Consider the following 18,000-nt stretch of genomic DNA (forward strand, 5'->3'; position numbering starts at 1 on the left):
CAGAGTCCTGTAGCTACAGGATTTGGGAAAGCCTGAGTGATGATTGGTCAGAACAGCAGCCACAAACAAAAGGAGAGCTGTCTCTGATGATGCCAGTGTTGATGAAGAGCCTAGGCTTCTACAGCTGTTTGCCAAGGCAGAGCCACAGGTGTGTTTAGATACTAAGTAATTAAAACTCAGGACCACCTTCCATTTGCACAGAGCTTTGCTGCTGAAACATTAGTGAAGCTTTGATGCAGTTAAACATACCGAGATGTTTATTATCCCAAAAGGCATTGTTGATCAGTTTCTTCCCATCTTTGCTGGTACCAGAATGTTATCATTTCCCAATACCTACACTAGTTTCTTCTTTACTTCTTTTTCTTTCTATCTTTACTCTTGCTATCTCTCTTTTTAATGTCAGCATATACTCATAAACACCTATGACCCTTTTCAATGGACAGTGATCTTAATGTTAATGAAAAGGAGGCCCCCTGTTGGTCCAGATGTTAAATTCTTAGGTGTTGGACCATCAAGAGAGGACAGAATCCACACACATTTATCGGTGGGTGAAGCATTTGAGCCAATGGTGATAACCTACTACCCTGCAGGCATTTCATCTTTTAAGTTGATACAGTCATGCCAGAGTGCACTCAATGTTGCATAACCTCGCATGTATGTGTGATACAGGGAGACCACCAAAGAGCTTACACTTCAAAGTCACATATAGGAAGAAAATCATGCAAGGGATTCTAGCATGTAAATAAACTCTTAAGTCTCAAGAGGTCAGATCAATCTCACTCCATTTAAAGAGACACTGAACTGTGGTAGAAGAGAAAGTATATGCTCATATGACCAATGATCCACAACCTTGGCTGTATTTAGAATATTAGTTAATACTTCTAAGTCTCAGCTTCTCTCTCTACATATTGGGAACGATGGTGATGGCTTCCTCACTAAGGACATGTTGAGTATAAATGCGGGAAGTCATGCAGAGAACCTGTACCAGAATAAGAGCCCAGGAATAATTATGTAATATAAATTTCTATTTTGTTGTTGCTGTTTTCCCATTCTAGTCAGGAAATTATTTCTGAGAGCATAAGAGGCAAGCGGTACTGTAAAGAGTGGGTAAGCTCTAGGCAGCAGGTGGAGCATGCAGAACAAACTAATGCTTTCTAGGGGATTAGTGGGAAAGATTTGGCTGGAGCCAAATGAGCTTGCTTGGAAGAAAGAGTTCATAGAGGCAGAAAGTAGGTAGAAGGCTTGTAGAGAGCATTAAGTGGTGGCTTAGAGGATTTGCAACATGTCCCGAGGCTGGTTGAATGCTGAGCAGGTTGGGAACGGGAAGCTGAAGTCATAGTATTTTTAAATAAAATAGTTGGTAATAGTTCATCAGCACTTACCAATTTAACCTTTGTACCTTAATTCATTTATTCTTGTAACTATCCTACAAGGTGAATTAAGTATTAATTATCAACTTAGTCCTAATCCACCATGTTTGAAGATCTTTAACAAAAAGCATCTCATTTGTTTCTCAGCTCTAGTCTTAAGTAGTCAGTCAGGAGCCATGCCCATAGAGGAAATCCTTGTTAGGTGTCAGTGGAGTAGAAAAGTACCTGCAGGCCACGTCCAGTCCACTACCAGTGATGTAATGAATGAGCATTAACAGGGAGCTGAGTTTGTCCATTCTTTTACATATAGTCTATGCCAGTCTCAAGATTTACAATCTAACCTTTAGTTGAGAACAGTGGAAAGCTTGATGTAACAAACCCTAAAAAGGTAGGTTTGGGAAATCAGGTGCATCCATGCGTAAAGGACCCATTGCACACACTGCAGTAGGTGACACAGAACCTCAGAATTCCTAAGGTTGCTGTTCTAAAATCACAGGCTTAATTTACCACAGATACAATGAATTGTATAGGATAAATTTGTACAAGGGTTCATTGTCTCTGTTATGGTTAAATCTAGAATGAAGTCAATGGTGTAGTGGATTTACTTAGTCTGAAAATGTTTATGTCTCTTCACAATAAGGCTTCCAGGGCTTAATCAGAATAAACATTCCTGAAAGAATGAGCTGATATTATCAAATCTTGCCATCTTTTCCTGCTCTTTGCTGCTACTGGTACCCTTGGCTTCAGTTTGAATCACACACCCATAATAACCTATGTTTTCTCTCTATTTCAAATAGCCTTATAATATGTTCACTTATCCTTACTCTCCTTATCCATAGCTTCACATTCCACAGATTTAGCTACCCAGGCTCAACCACAGGGATGGAAAATCACAGGGATGAATGGTTCACATGTTGCATCTGGGATTAACTCTTTCCTGATTCTTCAGGAAACTTCAAGCCTTTCCATGTCTGTATCACTCACATAATTTCATCTAATCATATAGACATAGCATATTTTTACATCATGATCAAAGGTGTAATTTTATGACGGTCATTATTATCTGTGTTTACTTTACCATTAGTTTTCATTTTAGTAGATTGTTATGCTTAATTTATGAATTAATTTTCATTTATAGGAAAAAGTACCCTTGTTTCAGAGTTTGGTTCTATCTGCCATCATAGATGTCTCACTGTATGTCCTGGAATATGTACTGGGGGGCAAGAGAGGACAATCACGGTACCTTTTGTAATTCATAATTATGTGTTCTTTGAATCATCACCTAAATTATCTCCTTATGTATTGTCAACTGATTGCTAACACAGTGATACCACAGATCATGTCCTCTCCTCTGTGGATACCTCACAGCTCCCAATGAAGAAATGATTCATCTGCTGAGTAGGTGAATAAAAGAATTTTATGGCGGCCTACAAATGTGCTTCACAGCCAGCTGTGACTTCAGTTCCAAGAGAGGCAGTGCCCCCTTCTGACCTCCATAGAAACTTGCTTCCTTGGGGTGTACATACATACACTCATGTACACACACACACACACACACACACACACACACAATAAAAACAGTTTTTAAAAGTCCATGAAAATGCAAATTACAGGTAGTGTTTTTGGTCTGTTTTACCTGTTTTTCTATGGTGTGTCAAATCCATTACAAGCAGCTTAAGGTAGGAGAACATTGTTTCATTCACAGTTTGAGAGATACAGTTCCTCATGTCAGGTAATAAATGGCAATTGGAGATGTCAATGCAGCTTGTTTGCATCTTGATTGATCAGGAACCAAAGAACACCAACTTTAAGGCTCACCCTCAGTAACAGGTCGCCTCATAGGCCCCCTGCAAAAAAAAATAGTCCCACCACCTCCTGAAGCAGCAACACCAGCTGGGTACCATGTGTTCATACCAATGATCCTATACAGGACATTCTACATTCAAACAATAGCAGTTACTTTATATGAATCATCTCATTACTGCTAGCAGCATGAAAGGTAGGCAGTTAGGAGGTTACTGGTCCTCATGCTAGGCTATAGGTCTAGCTGAAAATTTCAGTAGTAATATGAGTTATAAGTTATATGAACTGATGTATAACTTGTGTTTTTCTGCCCTTAGTTATAGGAAGGTGGTCTCCAATAACTGTACTGATGGAGTGAGGGAGCAGTATACTGCCAAACCACAGAAGTGTCCAGGGAAGGCCCCTCGAGGGCTCCGGATTGTCACTGCAGATGGAAAACTGACAGCGGAACAAGGACACAATGTCACTCTAATGGTGCAACTGGAAGAGGTAAGGCTGACTCCTGCCCATTCTCTGTTCTGTAGGGCAAGTGATATTACTACAATATCATGGCTTTGATTGCATATGCTGGTTCACACTCTCAAGTTTAGTCAAGTGTGTTTGTTATTTTATTCTACTTTCTGCTTCATGTCTACTGTTATCATGTCTTTCCCTGACAGTTTTCCCATTTTCATTTACTTCAAATTGTTTTTCACTCCTTTCCATCAGTGGCTCTCTTTGGATTTAACTCTGCCTTATTGGCATTGTTAGGAGAATACATTCTCAAAACGAGAGAATGGTTTCCCCAGAATAATTTAACACAGAGACTTAACCAAGTCATCAAAGGATGTTCTTCTGCTTCTCTCAACCTGACATCATTGCTTTTCTTTCCAAAGTCAACAGGTTGGTTAAATATACTGATCAAATACAGCACCAAGGTAAAAATTATTATAACTTCTTTGACAGTTAAGACTTTGTATCTTGGTAACACAATGACAATATCATTATGAACACTGATTACTCTTTGACAAATGGTCTTTGTCTGAAATTTCAGACTATGTAGGTGGAGAATAAAAGAAAAGTGTGTTCTATGTACTTAGGACTGTACGAAGGCAAAGTTGCCATCTTGGAACTAAGTAGATATTTCTAAAAATAAGTGTGTTAAATAAATTAACTCAGTTATTAAACTTGGCTGTCATCATGTCTTCAACGACATTTTCTGCACACTAAAATTCAGCCAGCAATGTACTGACTTTGATGGAGATAACAGGATTTTTAAGTGAATGTAATAAAATTAGCACTGAAGTATACAAGGTTGATCTCCAGGTTCCTCTTCCAATAGCCGGTGGCCATCAACCTTTAATATGCTTGAGTGACCTGGCATATACATGGCCACATATGTACATTCTATTCGGTTGATTGTTGTGGAATTAAGGATACTCATTCATAAGAAATTTACAGTTATACGCAGTCTTTTCAGTAAAGGGAGACACAAATGGCAGGACAAGGATTAAGAATTTGAAAAGCAAATTCAGAAGATTTGGAGTGTGACGGTAGAGAAAGATGAAAGAGTTAAGACTGTTTTTCCATGTTTGATCAAAACCATAGCTATTTTTCTTCTAATTAGTAATATTTTGATACTGTAATTCTACAATTTCCCACTTCCATTTCTTCCCTTGAAGCCACCCCATGACTCCTCCCTTACTCACATTCAAATTCATGACCTCTCCTTCTTTAATTGTACAGTAATATATATTTAATGTATTGTATATTTAAGAATATTATATATGTATTTATATAGGAATGTGTGTGTAATGAAATCATAAATATTTTAAGTTAATATTTCTAAGTCATTGTCTTTAATTGTTCCCAGGCTTCTATGAACTGATTCTTTTCTTTTTTTTAGATTTATTTTTTATGTATACATAGTTCCTCCTGCCTGAATCCCTGCAGGGCAGAAGAGGGCACCAGATCTCATTATGGATGGTTGTGAGCCACCATGTGGGTGCTGGGAATTGAACTCAGGACCTCTGGAAGAGCATCCAGTGCTCTTAACCTCTGAGCCATCTCTCCAGCCCCCTATGAACTAATTCTTAAAAATTCCTTATTGAAACTAGAAAATCACAAGTCATTTTAGGCCAAGTAGCATTATTCCTATCCATGTGAGCTATCTGAGATAATCTGCTTCAGGCTGTGATTGATTAGCTTATAGCAATCCAAATACACAGAGGGAAGGAGATGGAGAGAGGGAGAAAAAGAAACAAAGTTAAGGAGAGGGGAGGGAATATAAAGGAGGGAGGGTAGAAATCTCTGCCAGGTAGGCTGGAAAGCCGTTGACTATCTGAGAGATGAAAAAAATTCATCAGGATGAATCCATTATCTATTTCACACTGAGGTTTCCCAGATAATTTTGGGAATCCATCTGTCACATTGTATTATATGGTAGATCAGACACTAAATCCCTCATCTGAATACAGGCTGAGGAGCTAGAAATAAGAAAAACAGGTTAGGTCACCAAGAAAAAAAAGACAATGATTGAGAAAATTTACGAATATAATATTAAAGGTAATTTATAGTAGCATCAAAATTCACCAAATATTTACAGACAAATTTGACAGCTTATTTTCAGTAGTTCTACCCTGGAAACTGCAATGCATCTGATCTGTTTTTAAAATGACCATAAATGAACAAAGAAGTGTATCATGTCCATGGATAGAGAGGTTTGATATTATGAAAAGATGTCAAATTCTCCATATTGACCTGGGTGCAAGACAATCCTAATAAAAATTTCCAATAATTTTTGTGTTAATGTTTAAGAAACTATTAGAAATTACCTGAGAATTTGATAGTTAAACAATAAAGAACAGTAAAAATTATCTGGAAAGCCAAGTGGTGGTGGCACACCCAGCACTCGGAAGGCAGAGGCAGATGGATCTCTGTGAGTTTGAGACCAGCTTGGACTATAAGATCTAGTTCCAGGAGAGCCTCCAAAGCCCAGAGAAACCCTGTCTTGAAAAACCAACCAACCAACCAAACAAACAAACAAAAAAAGTTTGAGAATAGGTTGAGAAATAGGTTGAGAATAGTTGAGAAAAGTTTGGGATAGTTTCAGCTTCAAGATGTCTGATCATTCACTTTACCGGATAAAACTGCATCCGGTTGCAAGAGAGCCAATTCTCCTGAGGGAAAATTCGGAGGGAACCAGCTACTACATGGTTTGATTGCAGAGACGAAGGAATGATGAGCCAAGGGGTCAAGACCAGACTAGAGAAACCCACAGAAACAGCTGATCTGAACAAGGGGTTGCTCATGGACCCCAGACTGATAGCTGGGAAACCAGCATAGGACTGATACACACCCCTTGAAGGAGAAAGTCAGTTTGGAGGTCTGGACAATCTATGGGGCCAATGGTAGTGGATCAGAATTTACCCCAGAACACAAATGAACTTTGGGAGCCCTCTCATCATAGAGGGATACTCTTGCAGCCTAGACACACTGGGGAGGGTCTAGACCCTGCTCTTAATGATATGACAGACTTTAAGATCACCCATGGAAGGCCTCACCCTCCCTAGGGAGCAGAAAGGAGTTGGGATAAGGGGGTCGATGGGAGGCAGGGGAGGAGGGGAAGGAGAGGGTACTGAGATTGACCTGTAAAAGAAGCTTGTTTCTAATTTAAATTAAAAAATATCTGGAAGATGCTTCCCAACTTTGGATGACTTAGTACTGGATACATGGTTTGGTTAATGAAGGTGCTTGTTACCAAGCCTGATGATTTGAATGCAATCCTTGGGACCTATGTGGTAAAACAAGAGAACCAACATTGGTAAGTTGTCTTTTGACCTTCACACATATATTTTGGTATGTGAATGAACATGTGTATATACATATCATTAAATATAGTCAATTAAAAAACAAAACTGGGATAAGTTATGGATAGATTTATTATATAGCTATCCGTACAAAAACCAAGCAGGGAATGAATAGGTAATAAACATACACATGTGTTTATAGTATATAAGTGTGTATATGTGTTTAACTTCAATAGATTAAATTATAATATTTGCAATAAATTGTGTAGGTACTATGTAATCCTATAGGTATATATGGATTTTTATCCTCATATCATACGCAAAGTAATTCTATTGTCAATGTAACATAAAACCAACTGTGGTAAAATACAAATTAAAGTACCTTCATGTGCTTGAGTCTGATCAAGGTCTTTATTTATTTATTTATTTATTTATTTACTTATTTATTTATTTCGAGACAGGGTTTCTCTGTGTAGCTTTGGAGCCTATCCTGGCACTTGCTCTGGAGACCAGGCTTGCCTCGAACTCACAGAGATCTACCTGCCTCTGCCTCCCAAGTGCTGGGATTAAAGGCATGAGCCACCAATGCCCGGCAAGGTCTTTATTTGTATTTTTTATTTTTTTATTTTAATTAAAAAGAAGATGATTTTATATGTTTATCCCAGGTCCCTCTTACTTCCCTCCTCCCCTCCCCCCAACTAACACCCTACCTATCTCATACCTTTTCTGCCCCCCAGGGAGCAGAAAACCCCATAGGGGGTTTTCAGAGTCTGTCATATCCTAGGCCCACCCCCTTGTATCTAGGCTCAGGGAGTATCCCTCCATGTGGGATGGGCTCCCAAAGTCTGTTTCTATGCTAGGGATAAATAGTGATCCACTCCAAGGGGCCCCATAGATTTCCGAGGTCTCCTCACTGAAACCCACATTCATGGAGTCTGGATCAGCCCCATGCTGGTTTCCCATCTATCAGTCTGGGAACCAAGAGCTCCCCCTTGTTCAGGCCAGCTGTTTCTCTGGGTTTCACCAGCCTGGTCTTGACCCCTTTGCTCATCACCCCTCCTTCTCTGCAACTGGATTCCCACTTCAGTTCAGTGTTTAGCTGTGGCTGTCTGCTTCTATTTTCACCAGCTGCTGGATGAAGCCTATAGGTGGCATATAAATTAGTCATCAATCTCATTATCAGGGGAGGGCATTTAAGGTAGCCTATCCTCTGTTGCTTAGATTGTTAGTTGGTGTCATCTTTGTAGCTCTCCAGACATTTCCCTAAAGGAGCAAGCAAAATGCACGAAGTGCAATGGAAGATGTAATTGTTTTAGACCCCATTCCAGTTAAAAGTTCTGAACTTCATAACCTTATTCTGAAAAATATAAAGAAATTTCCCCAGTGGGAAAAGATATAACACATAGTTACAATCAAAGACTTGTAACTAGGAAGTATAAATAAACACCACAAATCAATAAGAAGAGCATTAACAGTTCAATTAAAATGTGAAAATGCTAACTGAGGAAGTTTTCAAAGATGGTATCCTAGCAGGCAATAGGCTTGTAAGTACTGTCATTATTCAGGACTGGAGAGATGGCTGTAGTGATGAGCATGTACCCATGTGCTACTCAAGCCTCAGATTCCATTGCCAGGATCATGGTGGCTCAAAAATAAACAACTGTAACTCCAGCTCCAGTGGATCTGGTGCCACCTTCTTATCTCTCTATGCGCCACACAGGCACAGGCTGCACCGATAAAAATGCAGGGAAAACACTCATACACAAAAAAGGAAAAATAAATAAAACATTTGAAATGTCTTAATACCAGTACACATCAGAGAAATGCAAATTAAAACTGTAATAACTGTAATAAAATTACTGCAAACTGCCAGGAAAGTGTATGTTAAAAGACTGATAATTAAGCTGTAGAGCATGCAAAATAGCCAATCATCTTTGCAATGCTTGATGGCAGGTAAATTGGCTTTGCCACTTTAAAGACATGTTAAACAGCAAGTACCTCAGCTGACCCGTCAAGTTACCTGTGACTCACAGCTTCCTACTTCTCATGATTTATTTAGCCACAATTGAATAAGGTCTAGAAGTATGGAACTATACAGTTCCAGAAATAAATCCTCAGCCTAGAAAAGCTTTCATTACAGTATATTATTATAGCTATTCTATTTTAAAACTGGTCAATCTTTTATTGAGCTACTATGTCTGCTTTATAAATTAACTATTATAAATATATAATATCCTATATGAAATGCATTATTTTTATATTACATTATGCACACACATCTTTCATATCTGTGGAGAGGGTTCTATCAGTGGTTTCAGGCATTCACCAGAGAATTTGAAAGTTAATCTCTTCAGATATGGGAAAAGTACTGTATTAATCATTAGTGTATTCACATATGCACTAGAAAATATGTAAAATTGTCTATAAAATATGTATGAGTCCTCAGCTAGAAATAACATAAGCATAGGTAATAGATAATAGAATATTTCTAGCATATTTAAATAGTGGAATATTATGCCATAGTGAAAAAGAACAAACTAAAGCTATGGGCCTGGGAATGAATCTTAGTCTAACAAGCAGCTATATAAGTAAGATTGGAAAAAATAATACATGTATGTGTGTGACTTCAGAGCTGAATTGGTTTGAATAACCAATTGGAAATGATCTTCTCTGGGGCAGACTATTTCTGCCCCAGTATGCTGTTAGTATTCCTTAGTTTCCTGAGGTTCTTTGTGGAAGGTTGGGTGTCTCTTTCCCACTTCTATGTAAGAATGCCTGTTGGTGTCATTCTAAGCAGGTTGTTTTTACATATTTAGGAGTGTGTGTGTGTGTGTGTGTGTGTGTGTGTGTGTGTGTGTGTGTGTGTGTACATGCGAACAATTAAAGAAAAATAGGCCATGAACTCCAGAAAGAGCAAGAGAGGATATGGAAACATTAGAAAATCTGTGTCTGAGATGTGGTCAGGATTGGAAAAACAGTGTCCAGCTGAGTACCCAGAGCAAGCACAGCAGGCATGGAATGTGCTGCCTTGTGCTGCCAGCTCCAGCCCCAGCCCCTTCATACTCTGCTTCCAGAGCAGAAAACACAGTGAAGATGACGCCTCTCAGATCAGCTGGGCCTGGGGATCTGACACAAGATGATCAGATTCTGTGCTAATTAATGACAGCCTGCCTCTGTTTTACCTTCCCTCTGTTGATTTTGTGCATCTGCATGGGTGACTCGTGTGATGAACAATGAAGAATAAATGAAAAGCCAGTGAGCATTAACATCTACACGATGGTAACAATTCAGATGCCAGAAGCTTAGTGAGCACTAACTGTTCTGGTTTGACAGAGTTTTCCACAGAGTTTCTTGAGATGATCTCACAGAAGCCTTACACGGAGAGGCACAGAAAGGCACAGTTTCTTACCTGAGATCATCCATCTACTAAATAGCAGAGCAGTAGTCAAACTCAAGCTTTGTAGTTGCTTACCATTTTACCACTTCCCCGAGGTACAAAGAACTAATTTTGTTGCTAGAACCTCATGCATTTTCCAAACCGTCTTCAATTTTATAAGCATTGTCTGGGGATGGGTAGCAACTGTAATAGGGCACCAGAAGAAAAGCTGAGGCATCCTGCACCAAAGCCAGACTGGCCTGTGCCCCTTTGTTCTTACATACCATTCAACAAAGCTATCAAAAGTATCATTCTGGATATTCTAAAAGTATTCATAAGTTATGGAAGACATTCCTACAAACCCAGACACTGTTTATCCTATTGGGTTTCCCCACTTTGCATAATTCTGCCTTTATTACTTTGTACTTTATTCTAAAGGGCTTTATTAAACAATGTAGGAAAGCAATACCTAAGGAGTTTAATGTTCATGTACAGATTATTAAAGATTAGTTTAAATTGAGCTGTCATTTAATAAGAAATGAGCATTACCAGGCATGGTGGCACATACCATTAATGTAACTACTTGAGAGAGTACTGGTTTCCAGGCCAGACAGATCTATAGCATGAGTTACAGGTCAGCCAGTGCTATAGTGAGATGTTACCTAAAACAAACCAAAACAAAAAGGACTCCTAAATATTAAAAAATATGTGTTGCTACAAAAGTAAAACACGGGCCTCTATATATACTCCTCAAAATTTCTTGAATTCCATTTCTTACTTGCATCTGATATGCCAGTTACTCTGAAAATAGTCCATACTTAGTACCATGCTTGGTAACAAGGGAGATAATTGTGTCATGCTTCTGATATTGGGAAAACAGCAAGACTTTCAGGATCCTGAGAGATCCAGATGCCCCTGCTCCTTTCAGAGACAGCATCACAGTTATGGTTAATGCAGAGGGAAGAGAAAGATTCACCTCCTCATATCGGTATCTAAATTATTTTATGTGATCTAAAGCTTACACTTCTGTCACAAGGTTAATTTATACTTCACCTTTCTTGTTTTCCCTCTATGGAGCTAGGTGAGGCTGAAGACTGATGCAGTCTTCCTTTGTACTTGGTAACTTGCAAATGAACCCCTTCCATATAATCTCCATTTTCTGTGCATGTCAACCAAACCACTGGCCCTAAGGAATCAAGTGTCTTCCCAGACAGTTGCATATGGATTTTTTGTTTTTCAATAAAAATTAGCTAATTACGAATTTTTTGGGTTATTTTTTTTTCGAGAAAATGTTTCTCTGTAGCCTTGGGTCTCGAACTCATAGAGATCTGCCTGCCTCTGCCTCCCAAGTGCTGGGATTAAAGGTGTGCACAACCACCACCTGGCTTAATTGCCAATTTTTTATCATGTACTTTCCATTTACTATCAGTTTGTTGTGTGAATACATGCTTTGAGATAACTGGGAGCCCTCGATAATAATACTACAATCATTTGAAGTAGAAAGCAGTAGAAAACCAACATAAGTGTAATATGTTGCATGATATTGTAATAATATCTTGAAATCTCTGAATAAGCCATGAATATCTGTCAAGTTGAAGCCATTCACCATGAGCTGCAACTTTAGTGTCTGTGCTCCAAATGCCTAATACATCAGTAGGAAAATAAAACAATCCAATAAGCTTGTGTGGATTTGGATCACTTGCCCTAGGAGAATAGAGATAATGCCCAAACTTCAAAGGAAAAGACTCTAAACTCCAGTTGTATCCCAAACACCTTAAAGCCTGCATCTGAAAACAAAATCTCTGCTTTCATCGTGAACTAGTGCATGTCCTGATTCTAACATAAGAGTATCCATGCAAATGCTGCTAACAACAAAGAGAATGTCTGATGACAGAAGGAATTCAATGGCAGGGAAGTTCTCATGCTCATGTATAACCCTGTGTATGACAGTATATACTCAAGCCAGAGTGTTGGTAAGTTTGATAGAAGAATCGAAACCTCTTTATGCTCATAGCACATGACATTGCCCTCAAAACCTAGAAGACAGAATGATTTAGTAACATCATTCAGAGTTCCACAACATTGCTATCTGGTTTGACTCAACTCTGTAACTGTAACTTCGTTATGGTTGATTAGAAATCCCACTGTCATCAATCCCATCCCTGTTGCCCTTAAACTTATCTCACATATAAGAAGGCAACCTCATCAGGAACAGCATTGCAGAAAAATGAGGATACTTCCATTTGAGACTCACTGTGGCAGAGCCAAGAATAATTCACACAAGCGCATGTATGCATACACAGAAATGCAATAATTCATTAAAAATAACTATTGTAATTAATAACTGAAGCAATGCATTAATGTTTCATTAACAACAAAGAAGGAATTCTTCAAGAAACAACTCAGGAGGGAAACAGAAGAATCCACAATTTTTTATCTAAATATTTAAACATTTCCAGCTATGTCTGAATATTAAGAAGCCAGTCAAAAGTATTTTGCACTGAATCCCAAACATGCAATGAGGGGTGGCAGATCTGTTTGTAGCCTCATTCAAGATGGATATCCTCTGGACCACTAATGAACACCTAATGAGCCCAAAGACTTCTACTACCATCACTCAGCTCTGCAGAGAGATCTGGTGCAAGCCGTGGCAGGCACGGTGACCAGGAGGGACCTAATCAGTCTTAGGAACTCAACAACACTAATTTGAAAGGCATTTATTTAAGAGAGCTGCTAGCCAGAAGTGGTGTCTGTGTGCTACAGAAGATAATTAAATCTGTTTAAAACAGCTGTACAAGTAAGTAGAGGCAATTCTCTGCATATTTTAAGGCTTCAAAATTAAGTCTGAGGCAAGGGATTAAAATTAAAAATTCGGCCTGTATGCCATTGTTTCAATACTTCAATTTATATACAAAGACTAGAACTTAATAAACAAAGTTTTTTGTTATAGATTCCATGGGCATGAGGAGAGAGGATTGTGTGCTCAGTAGTTGTTCATACCAACAACTCTAATTTGGATTCTTTAAAGATTTACAAGCATATAAAATCCCCCAAAATATAATTCACACAAATACTACAGGATGCTTCTAGCCCTCAGATGATAGAGAAGACCACTTTGGGAGAATCTTCCCAAGTCACACCCCTTTGTTTGGATAGGTAACAGAATTTGACTTAATACTTCCTCCAGGGGAAAACCTATTTGAAGCCTTAAGAAGTAGCAGAAAGAGATAGAAGACTGAATTAGCTGCCACTAAAGTCAGTTCTAGAAGCATCGGTTATTTTCTCATCCTACACCAAGAAATGGGAGCTGATATCAATGAGCCATGAGATTTGGTATTTTTTCATGTCTTAGTCCTTGTTCCATTCTTCTTTATTCTCTTTGTCTCTAAGAATTAATTGAGTCATTTCATTTCTTTCCCCTTCTTGCCTGGGGTTAAAAGGAGGGAAATAAATGAGTCAGGCAATATGGGTTGATTTCAGGGAGTAGTCTACTCTCTTCAATTCATGCTGTATCAATTAACAGCTTTCTCTTGGGTCCAGTTTTTCCTCTCAGCTCACAACTGAACCCCATACATTACAACCTTCATATTCATTAGAGATGGAGATGTCAGATGCTTATAGTTTGCCTTGAGAAGCAAAGAAAGAAACTTTATTGGTGATATTTCCAGTTCAGTGAATATTCCAGAGTCTGGTGACATGTGATATAGTCTTCAGCTTGGATTGTCAATGCCCTACCCTGCTTGTTTAAGGCATCCCACAGCACCTTCATGGAATACAGCCACCCCAGGATCAGAGCTTCATTACAGGATCAGAGCCATGTAATCCTTGGCTGAAAAACAAGTTTTCTGAAGTTTTGCACTATTCCTTCATTTCCCTGCCCCAGGTGCTCAGTCCTAACCCTCACCCACTGCTGATGAGAAACTGAATACCTACCCTGAGACAGCAGCACTTGAATTCATCCTTCACCTTCACCAAAACATTGGTGCTACTCCAACATCCTGAGAGATGTCAACATACCTATGTATTTCTAACCTGACAAACTCCAAGGTTAATATAGCAGCTGAGCTTATCTGAAACAGAAATGACAGTGGGAGTCATGCTTCTACCCATCTGGAGTTTACAAGAGAAAAAGTTGAGAGTCATTTGTACCAAGTGTGGTGTGAGCGTGATCTAACTGTCACATCTGCTGCCCTACTGACCACCAGGGATGATGAAGCGCATCTGATGCCATAACAGGATGTCCCCATCCTGCCTCCCTTCCACATGTCCATCCCTTCATGAGCTACATGTTCATTTAAATAAAACAGACTTCTTCAGTGTTAGAGAATAATTCTTCAACAGAGGTTATAGGAACCTACCCGGTTAGAAGGTTTAACCAGGCATTCTAACGCGCAGTCTCCTTCAAAGGACATTTCATTGACCTTCATACCAGAATGTTGCATATAGAGATTTTAAGGACACTTTTTCTCCCATGTTGGACCACTGCAGACCTCCGGAAACCCACTTCTATTCCACTGCAGCCTAATGATTGGGAAACGGAGTTGAGTTACTTTCCAAGGAAGAACTCACAAATCTGTTCAGAGTTAAGTCAGTCCAGTGATGGTAGATGCAAAATGCTGAAAGCTGATTTAAAACATTAATAACAAAGCGAGAAAACATCCATGTCCTGATGCCGTTGTGTGTGTGTGTGTGTGTGTGTGTGTGTGTGTGTGTGTGTGTGTGTGTGTGTGTCTCGCTAGTGAAAATGGTATTCACCAACACCAAATTACATTAACAACATAATTCGTATGTACAATTTTAGTTTTATGTGTCATCATGATGTGAATTTCCAAATACCCCCAGTGAATACACCATATCTCTTCTCCCTTTCTCTATTTTACTTTTAATAAAGCTGACACATTTCTAGTATATATCTTACTACTAGGAAAAGCTGGTTATACACATTTATTCCTAAAGGAATCTTCCTACCACCCATTTTTTTTAAATGTAATTTTGCTCTTATTACATAGCTAAGTGTTTTGCTTTATGACTGATTTTAAAATGTCATCCAAAAGCATTTATAAGATTTATGCCATTTAGTACTCCCAGGGTTTTTCTTCCAAAGCCTATGGAGGTAAATCCTAAAGCCACTGTGCAGTGGTAGGTAATAATACAGCAAAAGTCTCTATGGATAAAGAAGTCTCAACTTACAGCCATCTGTCTGCTCACACCAGCCATGTGGTCTTCCTACCATGTGTTCTGCTCATTGAAAACCTAGTCCAGAGCAAAAAACACATGAAGGGTAAATTAGGATAAACGGGTTATTCAACCAAAGATATGGTGCTTTAGACCTTTTACAAGGAAAGGATTAACCCATTTTGTGAGAGTGCTATTGGAAACTCTGCAATTGAACATTGTATCCAGAAGCATTTGCATGCTTACTTGAACAAATTTTTCAAAATCAGAGTCCTCACAAGAACACTTGGAAAGCCAGGACTCTGCATTTCATCCTGAGAGGTGAAACATACAGGTGTTGGTGGTCCTGGTCTGACTTCTGTCACTCAAGCATAGGCGTACCTCAGTTTTCTGGTGAAATAATAAAACATCATGTCCTTTTTGGTGTGGTAACTGTTCACCTTGTGGGTCTAGCCACTGCGCTCATTACCTTCTTGCCTGCAGAAAGGGACAGGAAATCTAGGTGTTTGAAAGTCATCTCTGAAAAGGCAATGGAGAGGTGTTGACTATCTTTAGCCACTATATAGGTATTTGACATCATGTCAGAGCTCTATTAGAAATGAAGAAGCCCACAAGGCATGGTGCTAATAAGATCTACCAGGAACAACCTCTGCTGATCAGGGAAGTCACCCGAGAGATCTCAGCCCTGCAAGCTCCTGTTGAACAGAAGGCCCACAAACTGAAAATGTGCTAGAGAAAAGTAGTGAGGGCAGGTACCAAAGCTCCTTATCTGAGATAGGTGTATTTTGTACAAGAAGGACTTGGTTTACACTTACAAATTACCACATGGGGTCATCAATTGTGGTTACTCTTTCCCTCATTAAGTTTCCTTAGTGTCAGAAATGTACCAGGGCCTGTTTTAGAACTCCTACTGTATCTTAAAGTACATGGTACCTGACACTGGGATCCCCTTACACCTCTAATCTCTGAACAACTGGATCTGTGTTCACAGGCTTTGACATAGGTTAGTTAGTCTTTGCCTATCTTATGGTGCTGTAACAGCATGATTCAGGCTAGGTAACTTACAAGTAATAGATACTGGTTTGTGGGGATCTAGAGGTGGGAGAGTTTAAGACCCAGACACTCACATCTGGTGAGAGCCTTCTTGAGGCATAGTTCTGGTAGAACATAGAAATGGAGAATCCCATCAAGCATGATGTACCTCAGAGCTGCTGAACACTGGCAATTCAAGAGTATGCCTCCTGGCAATAGGCACACAGGTCAAGTTCATCATTTATTGGAATCCACTTTTATAAGAAGTAACCTACTCCTGCAATAATTACACAGATCCATTCATAAGGCCAAGGCCTTGCCTCTCAATATACTAGACTAGGACTCAGTTTTCAGCCCTTGAACTTTGAAAGGTACTTTCAAAGCCTGGAAATCTGTCCAGCTTAAGGCTTCTTCCTGTAGAGTTGAACTCACCCTTTGCAACCAGTCCAGGAGGGGTACAACAGAGCAGATTTCACACCATCTTTGAATGAGTGGCAAGAGGGCTAAAGTTAAAAAAGGCCTGGCTCAAATTTGTGATTCCAGGAAAATTTGGACAGGTTTAAGTTTGTTTCTTAGTGTTAACATTTAAGTAGATAATTATAGCAAGGTATTGCTGTATTTCTGGCACAGCAAACATTCTAGAACTCTTCTGTTTTCTCCCTTACTGAGCTGTAGTGGATGCCTTTATGGGAGCATATGTGCACTCCCATTGTACACTCAAGCCTTGTGTCTATGTCACTCATGTAAAGTAAGTACACATCTCCCCATTCACTCGTTCTCCCAGTTAGGGGCATGCCCCATTTGAAGGTAAGGACCCATTGTCATGCTGTCCTCCATTTTCAGGGATCGTAGGTGACTTTATTTTGACTGCATATCCTCAGCAATAGGAAGAAATGGCTGAAATATCACATTATTCTGGTTCACACTGTTTTGTACCTCAATTATGGTCTCCAGAGAACCAGAATTATAGATTCCAAAAACAAAAGTTAATTTTAGCTCCACTACAAATCATCTGTGTTATCTTCTGGTTTCTGCCCAAAATTTATTCCATATTTGAGCATTACAGTAAAAATAAATATAACTGATTCATTTTACCATGTTTGTTTTATTAATTTGACCTGTGTTCCATTTCAAATTATAATGTTTCATGATTTTCCCACATTTCCTCCTCTCTCCCTCCACTCTTGCTGGTGTCTTGCCCTTTGCCTCTCTCTACTGTAAAAGTCATCAAACATTCTATATTCTCATTTCTTTGTTCAGATCCATGAAATAAATCCTGTGTTGTTTTTGCTTACTTTGAATAATACCCATTGACAATAGTTATTTCTCTGCATTGCATTTTGTTTCAGAGTCTCCAAGTTCCTGCAACACAAGGTTGCACAGTCTGAGGCAGAGCCATGGCCAGTCTTTCTGTGGACCAGACTCTTAACACAGACTATAACACACTGTGTGCACT

At 39.1% G+C, this 18,000-nt stretch overlaps 1 protein-coding gene and 1 long non-coding RNA gene across 21 annotated transcripts in view; one reads left to right on the forward strand and one right to left on the reverse strand.

Moving 5' to 3' along the window:
- Sorcs1 (sortilin related VPS10 domain containing receptor 1) overlaps window positions 1-18,000 on the forward strand; it is a 513,824-nt gene that overhangs the window by 441,770 nt on the left and 54,054 nt on the right. For all 4 annotated transcript variants that reach the window (XM_027407047.2, XM_035441778.1, XM_027407045.2 and 1 more), the window contains exon 18: window positions 3,491-3,662. In XM_027407047.2, coding sequence (XP_027262848.1) covers window positions 3,491-3,662 — 172 coding nt within the window. The remainder of the gene's footprint in view (window positions 1-3,490; window positions 3,663-18,000) is intronic.
- Window positions 1-18,000, reverse strand: part of LOC103158813 — a 71,321-nt gene that overhangs the window by 22,040 nt on the left and 31,281 nt on the right. For 15 of the 17 annotated variants that reach the window (XR_004768946.1, XR_004768954.1, XR_004768955.1 and 12 more), the window contains 4 exons: window positions 15,894-15,989; window positions 15,528-15,590; window positions 14,696-14,858; window positions 3,007-3,217 (listed from right to left, as the gene is read on the reverse strand). This is a non-coding gene — a long non-coding RNA (uncharacterized LOC103158813). The remainder of the gene's footprint in view (window positions 1-3,006; window positions 3,218-14,695; window positions 14,859-15,527; window positions 15,591-15,893; window positions 15,990-18,000) is intronic. The other 2 variants (XR_004768956.1, XR_004768949.1) reach the window with 1 other exon arrangement.

The sequence above is a fragment of the Cricetulus griseus genome, chromosome 3 (genome assembly GCF_003668045.3).
Source record: "Cricetulus griseus strain 17A/GY chromosome 3, alternate assembly CriGri-PICRH-1.0, whole genome shotgun sequence".
Classification (NCBI taxonomy): domain Eukaryota; kingdom Metazoa; phylum Chordata; class Mammalia; order Rodentia; family Cricetidae; genus Cricetulus; species Cricetulus griseus.